Below are 16,678 nucleotides of genomic sequence, written 5' to 3' on the forward strand. Positions count from 1 at the left end.
AGCGTCAGAAAACAAAATACCTCACAAAACACGATCAAGCGGCCTGAACACGAACTTGTTGTAACATATTGGTTGTGAGAGTTGATAAAATCAACAAGTTCAACAATGTCACTGTCCACACTACCTTTGCGACTTAAATCGGTACTGTTGAGTATCCGTTTCTTTTTGTCCTGAAATTCTTTCTCGGACCATTCCATTATCCCACTTTGTATTACTACAATCCTCACAATCACTACTTCATACACCTCTGCTACACAATAAATATATAACAAACAAGCTTCAGGCACACACACGCTCTTTCTAACATCTTTGGTTTAAAAACAAACATTCGAAGTAAACTCGTTGGTCACATCACATCGGTGTGCATTCACATTCGACGTTACGTCATGTCACAACAATTCGCTGAAACCCAGTAGCTACTGACAGATGAAAGGCAGATTATCTGATACCATACGTCCATATAAAAAGTCGGAGTAATAGCATCAGAATTCATGAGTCACTGTTGAAATCGGCCAGGGATACGACGTGGGATAATCACAATACTGGGAAAGTGCAATCAGTCTACAAAGGGGATTGTTTTTACAAGTCTCTCGTGAAACCAGTTCTAGAATATTGCTCAAGTGTATGGGATTCATACCAAATAGGACTAACAGAGGATATTGAACGTATACAGAAAAGGGCAGCACGAATGGTCGCAGGTCAGTTTAATCAGGGGACGAATGTCACAGAGATACTGAAGGAAATGCACTGGAAGACTCTTGAAGAAGGATGTAAACTATCCCGAGAAAGTCTATTAACAAATTTTCAAAAACCGGCTTTAAATAGTGAGAAATATACTACAATCTCCTACGTATCATTCACATAGGGGTCATGAGGACAAGTTTAGACTAATCACTGCACGCACAGAGGCATTCGGATAATCATTGTGCTCCATACGTGAATGGAACAGGAAGAAACCCTAATAACTCGTACAATGGGACGTACCATGTGCCATGTACCTCATGGTGGCTTGCAGTGTACAAAAGTACACGGAGAATTCAGGTCCTGGCCACTATGGCACCATTACGTCGAAGTGTATTCACACCACCCGTCACATCACAGCACTTCAAGTCAATTCCAGTCACGTGAGCTCAATTCGTATGGCTGTCCTCAACTGTTTCTTAGCGCGAATTGTGACCTTCATAAGATGATTTTCAGCTGTTTTATGTGCGAAGTGCACATACAAATGTGGTAGCCATATTTACTCGACACAACATGTACAAGTTATGTTGGAGAGCCTATATAGACTCTCTGAGTTAGGTGTAGCCGGCCTGCCGCCTAGAGACAGAACGGGTGAAGCTACGATTTTAGCAGGCGGTTCATCTTCCGGGAAGAAATAGCAGCGGTTCTATTCTGCCGTGTGTCCGCGCAAGAGCAGCAGAGTCGATGTTTCCGCCGATGCGCAGAACGCAGCATTCCCAGCGCGCTTTTTGCACATTATTGTTTTCACAGGTGGTCAACAGTCGAGAATTACGTGAGCTCTTGAGGACTCTTTTGTCTATTGCGGGAAATATTCAACACATTTTCCACCGAGTAATTAACAGAGTAATAAAATAAATGAGTATTTTCCTTTTTTAAAAAAAATTCCATTGACAACGAAAAATATACCTATTCAAAAAAAACAGATAAAAATTCACTTGACGCCTTCCTGAGCGACAATCATCACTTCTTCCAAATTAATATAAGTGTAGACCAGATGTGGCATGAATTCAAAGAAAGAGTATCGGCAGCAACTGGCAGATCTATACCAAATAAATTAAGAAGCGGCGGAGCTGATGCTCCGTGCTAAACAAAACGGATCAGAACACTGTTGCAGAAACAACGAAAAATACATGCCAAATCCAAGCAGACGCAAAATCTCCAAGACTGGCGATCTTTTACAGAAGCTCGAAATTTAGTGCGGACTTCAATGTGAAATGCTTATAATAGTTTCCACAACGAAACTTTGTCTCGGAAACTGGCAGAAAATCCAGAGAGATTCCAGTCGTATGAGAAGTACCTTAGCGCCAATGGAGGTACTATCGAAGACTGTGCTGCCACAGCAGAGTTATTAAACACAGCCTTCCAAAATGACTTCACAAAAGAAGACAAAGTAAATATTCCAGAATTCGAATCAAAAACAGCTGCCAAAATGAGTAACGTAGAAGTAGATACCCTCGAAGTAGTGAAACAACTTAAATCACTTAATAAAAGCATGTCTTCTGGTCCAGAATGTATACCACATAGATTCCTTTCAGAGCATGCTGATGCAATAGCTCCATACTTAACAATCATATACGACCGTTCGCTCTACGAAAGATCTGTGCCCAAAGACTGAAAAGTTGCACTGGCCACATAAATATTCAAGAAAGGTAGTAGAAATAATCCACTAAATTACAGGCCCATATCATTTACGCCGATATGCAGCAGGATTTTGGAACATACCTTGTGTTCGTACATTATGAATTATCTCGAAGAAAACAGTCTATTGACACACTGTCAACACGGATTTAGAAAACGTCGTTCTTGTGACACACAACTAGCTCTTTACTTGCATCAAGTGTTCAGTGCTGTTGAAAGGGGTTTCAAATTGATTCCAAATTTCTGGATTTCCAGAAGGCTTTTGACACTGTACCACAAAAGCGGCCTATAGTGAAATTACATGCTTATGGAATATCGTCTCAGTTATGTGGCTGGATACATGATTTCCTGTCAGAGAGGTCACAGTTCGTAGTAATTGATGGAAAGCCTTCGAGTAAGACAGAAGTGATTTCTGGCGTACCCAAAGGCAGTGTTATAGGCCCTTTGCTGTTTCTTATCTATATAAACGATTTGGGAGACAATCTGAGCAGCCATCTTAGATTGTTTGCAGATGACACTGTCGTTTATCGACTAGTAAAGTCATCACAAGATCAAACAAATTGCAAAACGATTTAGAAAAGATATCTATATGGTGCGACTATTGGCAACTGATCCTAAATAACGAAAAGCATGAGCTTATTCACAAAAGTGCTAAAAGGAATCCATTAAACTTCGGTTAAAACACGATTAATCAGTCAAATCTAAAGACCGTAAATTCAACGAAATATGTAGGAATTCTAATTACGAACAACTTAAATTGGAAGGAACACACAGAAAATGTTGTGGGGAAAGCTAACCAAAAACTGCGTTTTATTGGCAGGACACTTAGAAAATGTAACAGATCTACTAAGGAGGCAGCCACACTACACTTGTCCATCCTCCTTTAGAATACTGCTGCGCAGTGTGGGATATTTACCAGATAGGATTGACAGAGTACATCGAAAAAGTTCAAAGAAGGGCAGCACGTTTTGAATTATCGGGAAATATGGGAGAAAGTGTCACTGAAAAGATACAGGAATTGGGATGGATATCATTAAAAGAATGGTGTTTTTATTTGCGTTGCAATCTTCTCCTGAAATTCTAATCACCAACTTTATATATATTTTGTTAAAGCAGACCTACATGGGGAGAAACTATCACCATGCTAAATTAAGGGCAATTAGAGCTCGTATGGAAAAATGTAGGTGTTCGTTCTTTCTTCTTTCTGTACACTATACGAGATTGGAATAATAGAGAACTGTGAATGTGGTTCGATGAACCCTCTGCCACACAATTAAATGTGATTTGCAGAGTATCCATGTAGATGTAGACAAAAGCTGTACATACAATGATAGCTTCTTACTGTAGAAATGGAATGAATCGAAGAAATTTATGTGTGCCTGTAGGGGTATATGGTAAGGAAAGGTGTCTGTGTGGTCTTCTAGATATGCTGTACGATAATAAAGTACAACTACACATGTTTAACTCTGAATTTACACATTTCACGTACATATGCATCTAATTTTATTTTAGATGCGTATGTATCCCTTAATTGGTGAAAGTACAGCATTTATTTTACTTTATTGCATCTTTTGTATAATTTGAGCGTGACAGGAAGAGTAGTGTTGTGAGAATAGTCGCAGAAGTTAGAGCAGTTGTGCCAGTCGCGACCAGTGAGGACTCTAAACATCATTTTGCATCTCCACGGTCGCACTGTTATGCAATAGAGTCCCAGATTGCTCTGTCCCTTGCGCGGAGCCTATCATGTATCATTGACAAGGCACATCCATTCTGGCGAAGTGCCTAAATTCCTGAGGATATCTGGCCCTTAACTCCTCCGTTAACAGGGGGTATATGTCCTGCCTTCACTCCTTCTTCCCAGTCAGAGTCGAACACAATTCCTGCACCTGACATTAAGTCCTCATTCTGCCCTTCTCCTAACGGTTGATGCGGACACTGTCACGGCACATGTTGTGTAGATAACTGTGTCGCCCATGTCTAAAATGCTGTGAAATGTGAATACAAGTAATCATTTGCATGTACCAGCATGACATAAAACGAACATGTCGTCCATAATTCTGTACAATCATAGTGTAATTTTGTTATAGCTGCACAAAATAACAATGAGTGCATATAAATTGCGAAGTTAGACCTCTCAGAAGTTTCAGTATGAATAAAGAGCAGCTTTACAAAAATATCAGCTTTCACACTCAGCAAAGTAATGGAAGTAAACGTACCTGTGGTCCTGAATATGTTCTCTTGGAGTCCTGGTGTAGACTTACAGGTTAGGTGTATCCTGTGATAGATCCAACGAAAAAGTTGGCAGTTCCAGACTTATTCACTTGGGGTAAACTTGTTTATGTTAGGCGGGCTTTATACACATGGATGCTGGGGTCCACACTTGTACGAAAATGGTCTTCAAATGGTTTACACTTTGCAGGGATAGCTTATGCATTGGAGAAGGAAGATGTAAGTCGAGAACAACACAAAAAAGAGTGTGGGTCCGAAAATTTCATTACATGGTACAGAAGGCGCATTTCACACACTATACTAGCAGCTCAAGGAAGAGGAATATTTATTTTATAAATATTTTAGAAAGTCGAAGCGTCAGTTTTTTTTTCATTTGTTCCTCCAATTACACCCAGAATTACGAAGAGGAACAAGGCATTACGAACTGCCATCACACCCTGTGAAAATTTTGTTTATTTAGTTTAGTTGCGACTGCAGCGCAAATTTTTGTGCAATAGCCATATGTCCCTGAATTCCTTCCCATTCAAGATTTATGGGTTTTCTTTACATCTTGCATTACGCCTTCAACAGTTCAGGTACCTGATTTATACTGTGGTTAGCTAGTAACGCCACGTAAATATTGACCATTGATGCTTGCAAAACTATTTCACACACAACCCAGAGACCTACATAACAATAAATAAGCATGCTACAAATACACATTTTTAAACAAACTACTCTAATACATTATTTTATGTATAATTATCAAAAAAAGCATTTTGCCACTTGTGCAGTGTCTGAAGGTTCAGTCCATTACTTTATTATTATTTGTAGTGCAAATTGCAGCCATATTGCAATCCATTTCATTGTAAAATATTATATAAGGTACCAGTGTGCATAAAAATCCACTTTATAAATGTGATAGACAGCAAGTATTTTAGTACACTCATGTTGTATAATTCAGACTACTGCCTTACTGCTTCAGTTGATCTTTAGTCATTCATTTTAAAGTTATAAATTTTAACGAAAAAATGACGAAATGAAACAATTTATAACAAATAAAGAAAACTACAACAAAATGAAATATGGAGATGGGCATATGGCTATGCATGGGAGGAAATGACCTTGGGGGTCACATGAAGATTACAGTCACTTGATCGTCTCAACAGATGATGACGTGAGCCATCAAAAGTACATGCCCAAGATATCTTGATAATACTGTGACCTGATGCAACATGATGTGAGATGACATTATGACAAGTTTGGATGCCACTTTTTGAAATGCATTGCAGTATATTTTGACAGAACCTGATGTGGTGTGACATGATACCCAGTGTGCTTATTAAAGACAAAAAGTAAACTTTGTAATATATGTTCTTGATCAATTGTATGTGATAAAGTGCTGACAAGTGAAACGACATTTCAAAACATCGACATTTATTTGCTAGCGAAAATAAATCCATACAAACACTTCGGAAATATTTACAAGGGAATAAATAAAGCATGTTTACCTTTCTGTTACTTTTTTCCTCATGTAATGAATAACATTATACACAACTGTACTTTCCTCCTGCATTAGGGCCGATTTTTTCACTTAAAATATTGTTTAATGAAAATTGTTTCATCAACATATGCTCTTATCTACACACAGTATAGACATCAGCTCTGTTCTGATACTGCAAAACTTAAATAATATTTCGTGTTTTGGGGACAGTGCCCCAAAGACTATTACTGACCAGCGATGGGAGTGCAGGGTGAAGTGTCTGCGCCAGAAACAGTTAGTTCAGACCGAACGACTGCGAATGTAAGTTGTTCGTGTATCGTGCTGAGTAAAATAAATTATATGTGTTGAGATTCTACATCTTTAAGTATCACTGGTGATTTTTTTGTCTATGTCACGGTGAAAACTACATAGATTAGTGACCCCAACTGCGAAAACACCACGATTACAATGACATTCCATATTTTTTAGTGCATGTAATGCAATCAGCATACACAACTTCGTGTCCACTGGACGATTTATGAGATTCAACAACTCCAATTACATCAGGTACTGTATTAATCCTGCAATTGCCCACAGTACTTGCAACAACAAACAGTGTGCAAATTGGAACAGGCTGTGACTGCTATTATTTCTGCACAGGACACAATGAATGCGATGCAACAATGGCAATTTTTATCAGTTAACTGGTGCTCCAAACTTAACATAGCGAGTTTTGGTGATGCTTCATGACCTATGTACGAGGGCCGTTCAGAAAGTAACCTCCGGTTGATTTAAAAAAATACACCAAGTTAAATAAAAATATTTTAATATATACATCTTACAACTACATCTTTGCACTATTTTTCTACATAGTCTCCATAGCGATTGAGGCACTTATCGTATCTCTTCACAAGCTTTGAAATTCCTTCTGCATAAAAATCATCCGCTTGTGCCTGGAGCCAGCCTGTCACCGCATCTTTGAGCTCTTCGTCGTCATCAAACCGCTGTGACCCGAGCCATTTCTTCAAATGCATGAAGAGGTGATAATCACTTGGCGCCAGGTCTGGGCTGTAAGGTGGATGGTTGATAACGTCCCACTTGAAGGACTCAAGAAGGGCTGTTGCTCTGCGAGCAGAGTGAGGACGGGAGTTATCATGCAAAAAAACGATACCGGAAGTCAGCATACCACGGCGTTTGTTCTGTATAGCCCGTCGTAACTTTTTTATTGTTTCACAGTATACGTCTTGATTAATGGTCGTACCACGTTCCATGAATTCAGCCAACAACACCCCTTTGGCATCCCAAAACACCGTTGCCATCAGTTTTCTGGCAGAAAAATCTTGCGAGGCTTTTCTTGGTTTGGTAGGCGAATTTGAATGTGCCCACATCTTTGATTGTTCTTTTGTCTCAGGGTTCACGTACTTAATCCAGGTTTCGTCACAGGTCACGATTCTGTTTAACAATGGTTCTCCTTCATCCTCATAACGTGACAGAAAGTCTAATGCAGAGGCCATTCTTTGAGTTTTGTGGTGGTCAGTACGAATTTTGGGCACCGATCGTGCACAGAACTTACGGTAACCCAATCTTGCTGTCACTATCTCGTACAAGAGAGTCTTAGAAATCTGTGGAAAACCAGTAGACAACTCCGACATTGAGAAACGTCGATTTTCACGAACTTTTGCATCAACTGTCTGAACGAGTTCGTCAGTCACCAATGATGGTCTACCACTCCTCTCTTCATCATGAACGTTTTCTCGTCCACTTTTAAATAAACGTACCCATTCACGGACAACTCCTTCACTCATAACTCTTGGTCCGTACACGGCACAAAGCTCACGATGAATATCTGCTGCAGAATATCCTTTGGCTGTAGAAAACCTTATGACAGCACGCACTTCACATTTGGCGGGGTTTTCTATTGCAGCACACATTTCAAACTGCCACAAAAACTAAACTAGCGCAGGTACGACGTTCACTCGACCATGGCTTGACGCCGACTGACCTGTTGAGTGCGTGAACGCACAGATGGCGTCGCTACTCCCCCCACAACCCGCACTGTGACCACTCAGAGGTTACTTTCTGAACCGCGCTCGTATGTATGGACTGATTTAGCACCTTCCATGTCTAATGCTTCATGTACACAGACTTTCAGTACAATTGCTCCATACTAACAAGCATTCTATGACACTGATGCAGTATGCAGCGAAACTACAAATTTTGTGTTCGCAAGGACAAATAATATTTTGACTGTGCACCAATGTGCACGCCTACTATGCCACAAATACGAACTTTAGAGAATCATTACACAGCAACAACCCTAGGACAATAGTTCCACCATATCTTATCGGAAAACTACACCCTGTGTACCAACAGACGCTCACAGGGCAGAAACCACTGGACTATGCCATGAAATGACAAGTAGCAACATAACCTAAAATTCCTCCATTCAAGTCAGACCAGGTGACTTTATGGCTTACAATAAAGGAGTGCATGTTTATGATGAGTAATGGAACTACTATACTTGGCAACAAAATGTAATAATACTACAAAATTTTCCGTAAATGTTATCGATATATTGTGAACGATCGATAAATTTCGATACTTACCTATACCACTTAAATGGAACAGAGATCTTTGTAGCTTAGAAAAATAACGAATTTCTGGATATGTATTAGTTAATATGGAGAAAGAGTTGTTGTCATCTTTGTAAATGTATTCCTCAGGTTTATAAAATCACTACTTGAACTTAAAAGTAATAATAATGGTTGTCTCAAGTTGTGATTGGCTGCACAGCTCGGTGTGCAGCGGTTTCATGTGCAGTAGAAAAAAGGAGGGAGGATAGTGAGGAATTGAACTGAGCAGCCTCGTCTGTGACTGGTGATGTAAAAATTTATTTTGTGCTAAAATGTGCGTTTTAACAATTATAATGGTGTGGCGCTAACGTGCATGCAGTTAAATCGTCTCTGAAATTGTAAAACACAGATGAAATAATTTGCACAGTAGTGATGCTGCAAAGTTTTGGAGCTATGGCCACTGAAGTAACAATGGTTCAGTTCATTGCATGACTTAGTCCACTGATTACTGTAGTGTGAGCATCTATTGGTACATACGGTGTAGTTTTACAATAAGATATGGTGGAACTATTGTCATTGGGTTGTTATTGTGTAATGGACATGTCCAAAGCTCGTATTTGCGACATACTAGGCATGTACATTGAAGCAGATACAGGATGCACAGTTGGAATGTCATTTGTCGTTGCAAACACAAAATTTGTAATTTTGCTGCATATAGCATCAGTGTCGTAGAATGCTCGTTAGTATGGAGCAGTTGTACTGAAAGTCTGTGTACATGTCGCACTATTGGTCGACAAGTAATTAATGTATGAGAGATGTGAAGAAACAGTGCAATCTTGGTTTTCCACTTCTCAGTTAAATGATGTACGCAATAATAAACGTCACAACATGATAAGACATGGCACAGATAATATTCTTAAAGACTAGAACTGTACAGGAGCTTATCGCAATTTTGTATGATGTGTGGTGAACTATATGTAAATAATTCTTAAAGACAGTGTTAATTTCAATCTAAATATTTCACACTCCCAATTCCAAGACAATTTCAAAATTACTCGAAATGTGTTGTTTCCCCAAATCATAGTGTTTCATTACCTAAAAGATTGGAAAATCTCTAAATTAAGACTGCTGAAGTAATTTTGATCATTCTCACAGAAAGAATGGAACTTTTAAATGAGTGCTTTGGTCGCTTTGTGATCCAGTTCTTTTGATGTAAATATTTAGCTGTATTAACTTCAAAGTTCTACCGAAAACTAAATTCTTGTTAAAGAAATTTGATTTCCATAAATTGATATGTAAATCAAAGATGGCTGCCTCACAGAATGCGAATGAATCAGATTGATAGTTTCTATACTGAAAAAAGTAATTAACAATAACTGGAATTACAATCCAGCAACCATCCAAAATTCGATTCAAAGTTAAAGCAAAGCAAATTAGCTCCATTAGTGCTTGGCGACCATAAAGAAAACAAGAGAATACTTTTTAATAGTATTTATTGCAGGAGGGTAATACAAGATGAGTCACATACTTTTGTAACCTCAACTGAAATCTTCGACTGTGGCGTGGTGGATATGTTTGTGATACCAAAACGATATCAAAAGTAGGCAGTGTTAACATTAAGACTGTGCTTTGTATGCATAGTGAGTGTAGTTGAGAATGTAATTCCTAAATCCACCAGTCGCTCGTGAATAAGTAGTCAATGGCCTTTATTAAGGTTGAAACAGTCCAAATAGAACACACATGGGTCAATCGAAACATGGCAAAGTTGATATCACTACTCCCTAGATATGAATAGCATCAGAGACCTTGCAGTGGCGCCCGGTATAACAGTTTTAGGGACACAGTGCTACCGAGGGCAAGGTTGCGCATCACTATAGTCCAGGATAATGGTAAAAGATATAAAAAACAAGTTGCAGCGACTGGGTGCACAGAATGTGGCTAGTCATCATGAAAAAACAGTAATTCTAAACCGGCCTGGTTAACGAAACGGTATTAACTGAGAGAATAAAAAAATATAAGAGCTCTTGATCGACAATCAAAAGTCATTGTAATACTGTTAGGATGAGTATGTGATGCGATTTTAATGCGATTTGTCGTTAATTAAAAAGCGTGATTCAAGCCAATAGTAATAGATCTTGGGGGTTCAGCCGCAGACGATAGGTATTGTGGACGGTTACTTGAAATTTGTCATGCTAATGCGCTATCTCGCTGAGCATACAGAGTTAATCAGTGACCTATTACTCAGCAGCTGAAGCTGACAATGAATGCACACAGAAACGATTGTTTAGGCAGAAACTGGCTGTGAAAGACAAACGTTTGACAGTCATACAAAATGCATAGCGGATCAATGCAAGCCAACGTACTCCCTCTTCTGGTCTACATTTACATCTATAATTACATTCCGCAAGCCACCCAACGGTGTGTGACAGAGGGCAGTTTACAAGCCATTGTCATTGCCTCCCTTTCCTGCTCCTGTCGCGTATGGTTCGCGGGAAGAACGATTGCCGGAAAGGCTCCGTGCGCGTTCGAATCTCTCTAATTTTACATTCGTGATCTTCTCGGGGGGTACAAGTAGGGGGAAGCAATATATTCGATACCTCATCCAGAAACGCACCCTCTCGAAACCTGGCGAGCAAGCTACACCGCGATGCAGAGCGCCTCTCTTGCAGAGTCTGCCTCTTGAGTTTGCTAAACATCTCGGTAACACTATCACGCTTACTGGACAGAGCACCAAACGAAGCCGGCCGTTGTGGCCGAGCCGTTCTAGGCGCTTCAGTTCGGAACCGCGCTGCTGCTACGTTCTCAGGTTCGAATCCTGCCTCGGGCATGGGTTTGTGTGATGTCCTTAGGTTAGTTAGGTTTAAGTAGTTCTAAGTCTAGGGGACTGATGACCTCAGATGTTAAGTCCCATAGTGCTCAGAGCCATTTGAACCAAACGAAGGCAATATCGTCCAACGACGATCGAAGCTGACGTCACAACCCCCTGCCCTATTTTGGTTTTCCAAGTGTACTTGGCATGGCACGGCACCACTGATTGACATCTTCAGGCCAGCTGATTCCTTCACCCTGCCACTTCTCACCTGCTGTTAACATGCACATTTCGGCGCTGCTGCTCTCAACTGTCGCCAGCCCTGCTTACATTCAAACTTTTAACGCATCCCGATAAAGGCACACTGATTTGTCCTTCATTGACGGTTCGACTCTCTTCCACTATGACAACACACACTGGAGGCCATATGTATATCCAGGATGAGTCCACGAATACATTCTTCCTGATCGATGTAGGCTCAGAAGTATGTACAGTTCTGCAACACATACTTGAACCTTGCTATGAGGCTCCAAGTTTGCAACTCCGTGTGGCAAACAAGGGCTACATCCACATGCACGGGAAAGCAGAACATACTGTACTACTCATGAACGAGTTATATTGTACTTGGACGTTCTACAATGACGATGTTGTAAAACTGGTTCTGAGGATTTATTTCCTCAGAAATTAAAATATCTTCAGCTCCATTTGGCTGTCTGGTACAGCAACCGCATGTAGAATATTTGAATTATAAACAGTCTTTGTTGCAACTTATTCTTTTATTAACAATGCGTTTTACCTTTGTGGGGCATATTTAGATTGCTGTAATTTTTTTCTTTTACAACATTTAAAAAAACATGAAATGCGGCTGTGCTAGACTGAGGCATGCATCAAATCAGATGGATCTGCAGAGATCTTTTCCTTATACAACATTTTAAAAACCATAAAACAGCTCTGAGCTAGACTGAAGCACACGTCGAATCAGATGAACCCACGGAGATCTTAATAAAGTCGTACCAGCAATCTGAATGGTGCAATGGTAATACCACACTCTCAAAAAAGTGTACACATTTAAACATAATACACCATTATGCTGCCATAAGTTCATGGCAGGAACATAAAGGTGCACACAGGCGAGCAATTGGATCCATTGGAATTGGTTTTTGATTCAAATGTTCCCCAGAAAGTTCCATCTCTCCCTTCACATCGACTGGGCTGCCCTGTACCATCATGTGATACACCATTCATCCTGGGGCTCTTCGCTTCGAATCTGTTTACAGGTCGTAAGACAACAATCATGCCTGCTTGTGACTGGCAGTACAGAAGCTGATGACTTAACTTCAACACTACTCGTATGTACTGAGGCAACACATATTGTTCCCACTACCCAGGCACATCTCTCCACGCCTGTGATGACTTATTCCCTACATTACAACAACAATAGATCATGTTAGCAAATACATGAGAAGTCGATTGGCCATGCTCACCTGTAGGAGCAATTACGACACCTAACACACTTCACGACAGCTGTGAATGATCCAGATGTGCCCCTGACCGGCAATCATGCCCCTCCCCTATGTGCCTAGGATACCATGCAGCCAGACGTCCAGCAACAAAACGAACATCTACATCTACACATGCTATGAAGGCTGTGAATAATGCAGGAAGGTCCCCAATAGGCAACCTTTCTCCAACGCACATCCTGACCTGTTACAATAAAAAAAACACAGGCAGCAGCGGTCCTGAATGACGCAGTCACGCCTCCAATGGCCAACTGTGCCTATTCACAACACACTATGGGGGCTGCACAGCCTGACCTGCTCAGCACCAACAAAGACACGCCACAGCAGCGGCAAACGATGCAGCTATGTCTCCAACAGACATCTACACCCTTCCACCACATGCAGAGGTAGCTACACAGCCTGAAACCCTACATAAAGAACTCTCTCAGGTTAGTAAGGTGCATCTCATGTCATCTCTTCAGTCTTCCCAAAAACTCTCTGATCCCATTAGTGTTGCACCAAGGGTTCTACTTTGTCAGTATATGGTTAAAAAGTGTACAATGCACCATATAAATACAATGGGGCCATCCATTTGGCACAAAGTACACTGCTTCTCCCTGGCTCTCCTGCAGGCACCTAAGATGGCAGCGAATGACACATTGCATGCAGGCATCACATGGCCACCAGACAATGCATGGGCAGAGCCCATTAAATTAGTAGCCTAGAAAGATGGTTCTACTTGTCTATGTGAAGACTACAGAATACTTAGCTTACACACGATTTATGACAGTTATCTGGCCCAACCATATGTGACTTTACCCATGCAATCACAGGGGCAACTGTTTCATCCATGACTGACTGTAAAAAGACTTACTGAAAGGTCTATATGCATTTAGATAATGTTGCTAAACTGGCTATCATCACCCTGTTCGGTTTATACGAGTTTCTGGGGAAGCCATATGGTCTCAAAAATGCGTCTCATATCTGTAAATGGCTCATTTACTGGATAACGTCTAAACGGAACTGCTACTATACATATTTAGATGCATTCAGAGTTTTTCCTACGATCATCAGAACCATGAAGTTCACCTTGAACGTGTTTCCACTGACCTACGCGATGCAGTGGTGGCTATAAACAGAGACAAGTAACAACTACGTAAAAAGGAGGTCAAGTTTTTCATACATACATTCAATGCAAAGGGGAAGCCCACACTGGATCATACTCAAGTGGTTTGGCACCTGCCATTTCCTCACACGTATCACATCCTTTAATAATTCTTGTTAATCTCCCATATACTGCACAAGTTTAAACAACACATGAAAACCCTTGTGGGCTCTCACACGCTAGGCAAGCGTAAACTATTAAGGAGACCAGAAATGCAACATTTGCCCACGTGAAGAAGTGTCTAGCACATGCAATTGCTCTGGCACACCCAGCACTGGACACACACATTACAATTACGTTGGACGCAAGCGACACGGCTGTAGGTGCCATTCAGCAGGAAGTAGTAGTTGATACACAACATCTAGATTTTTCTCCAGAAACTATACAGCCTCACAGAAAAAATGGTCGGCTTTTGAGTGTGAACTTCTCGTGGTTTTAGAGATCATATACTATTTGCGTGATGATATTGAGAGCAATCGCATGCTTATATATACAGATCATAAATCTGTGGATCAAGCCATTCAACATCCATCATTTACAACCAACCTGGGACAATTTTAACACCTTGATCTGATCACACAGTATTCTACAGATGTCCACCTCCTCTGTCGGGTAAAATACATCATTGTGGGTGATTACTTTTCATGGATCAGCACCATCATCCTCACCCTCGACTTCAACATAGCTGCATAAGAACATGAATGTGATCATATGCATCAACTAACCTCAAGATGGAAGCTGATTCTGAGAATGGACTGACATGCCACAACATATTTGGGCTATAATATCTTTGTCAACATGGTACATATCTTCGAGGCATTAATCTCAGCCATCCAGATGTATGACCAATGACTCGGATTGTTACTGAACATTTTGTTTGGCCAGGTGTTAAGCATGAGAGTCGAAAATGTACAAAGGTGGGCCTGGACTATCAACCCACAACATGGGCTGAAATGCACAGTCTCATCTCAGCAAGTTCAAAATTCCATTTGGGTGGTTTAACATGTACACATCCATCTAGTGGGACACTTACCAGAATCTGAAGGATTGTCAACGATCAACTGAGTAACCCACTGGGTGGAGACCATCCTGATTGCTGATATTACAGTAGAACGCGCAGCCCGCGCTTTTGTAATGCACCGGTAGACTGGTTTGGCTGTCCTGACACAATTACCACAGATCAGGATCGCCAATTCAAGTCTTCACTTTCCAATGTATTATGCAACTTGTGCGGAATGAATCACCATCATTCCACGGTTTATCATCCCAAAATCAATAGCCTGGTGGAACAATGGCACCAAACAATGAAATCCCCAATCATGTGCTGTGTGGATGAATGAATGGAGGCCCTCCCACAGGTGCTACTCAGAGTCGGCATGGCACAAAAAGTTGATTTAAAAGCATCGCTAGCAGAGATTCTATATGGGAGATGCTGACATTGCTTGTGGAATTTGTGCTACCTACACCCACCCTCCAGCTCATCTGACCTACTGGATATTGTACAGAGGATCAAAAGAAATATACACTACTCACGTTTACCTCTTCCATCGCCACCCATGGCACAGACACTCATCATTTTTAAAGAACTCATTGACTTTGATTATGCAAAGGTTCGTGTCAATACTGTACAGCTAGTGCTGCAGCCACCTTTTAATGGACAACTTATGGTTCTGCAGTGGTGTAACCACATGGTTGACATAGACTTAAACAACAAAATAAGAACAGTGACTATCAACAGACTAAGGCCTGCATGGACCCTTCACTCCTTGGACAACATGATTCATCTCCAACAATATAACACTTCAGATGACATGCCTACCACTGGCTCTCTGCTGGCGCAACCTGCAGATGTCACCATAGGTATTAGAGATTTTCAGCTCACAGAAGTAACAGTAAAGTAAGTAAGCCCACAGAAATAACAGTAAAACTGATTGACGCCACCTCTCTATAGGAGTCAAAAACACGGCGCCAAATTATATGACTACACACACCGATACAAAACGTATCCAAAGACAGTGGACTTCATGTTGGTGTTGCTATGTCTCGCACAGACAGTCTTCCCATCAAGTATGTCACGATCAGGAATACAGACATGGCCCAAAAAAAGCTGCAGTTTTCGCACACAGCTGGCACTTTAGTCTTTGGCAGCTGAGGAAGCATCATTAATGTCCACCACATCATGTCATAGCCAACAGGTACACCATCCACTATGGCTCGCTCCCTATCACCAACCATTTGTAACGCCGGAAATGCATATCCTCCTATTACCATCTATTGTACTATAAATTTGTTTTCCTTAATTTTGTTACCTGAAGATATAACATGCCTGTGTCTTTGTATATTGTAATTGTTTTACTATTTGTATATATATATGCATTTATGTCGATGTATAATTGGTTTGTCTTGTGAATATTATTTATATTTTAGGCTGGGCCTTGCCTAGGGAAAACTGCTATCGAACGATTATATCGATAGGTCGTGTGAAGAATCAAAGTGTGTAGGATCTTTGGTAGTGTTAACTCTGTCGCGTGGAGCGCGGGCAGAGGGGGAGTCTGGCTGGGG

At 40.8% G+C, this 16,678-nt stretch overlaps 1 protein-coding gene across 4 annotated transcripts in view; it reads right to left on the reverse strand.

Annotated features, from left to right (window-relative positions):
• Positions 1 to 355, reverse strand: part of LOC124613619 (tRNA wybutosine-synthesizing protein 3 homolog) — a 77,758-nt gene extending 77,403 nt beyond the window's left edge. Inside the window, exon 1 of one of the 4 annotated variants that reach the window (XM_047142350.1) lies at positions 21 to 355. In XM_047142350.1, the coding sequence (XP_046998306.1) occupies positions 21 to 197 (177 nt within the window). In that variant the 5' untranslated portion in view covers positions 198 to 355. The remainder of the gene's footprint in view (positions 1 to 20) is intronic. The other 3 variants (XM_047142345.1, XM_047142356.1, XM_047142338.1) reach the window with 3 other exon arrangements.
• Positions 356 to 16,678: the final 16,323 nt, after the last annotated feature.

This window comes from Schistocerca americana, chromosome 1, assembly GCF_021461395.2.
Source record: "Schistocerca americana isolate TAMUIC-IGC-003095 chromosome 1, iqSchAmer2.1, whole genome shotgun sequence".
In the NCBI taxonomy this organism is placed as follows: domain Eukaryota; kingdom Metazoa; phylum Arthropoda; class Insecta; order Orthoptera; family Acrididae; genus Schistocerca; species Schistocerca americana.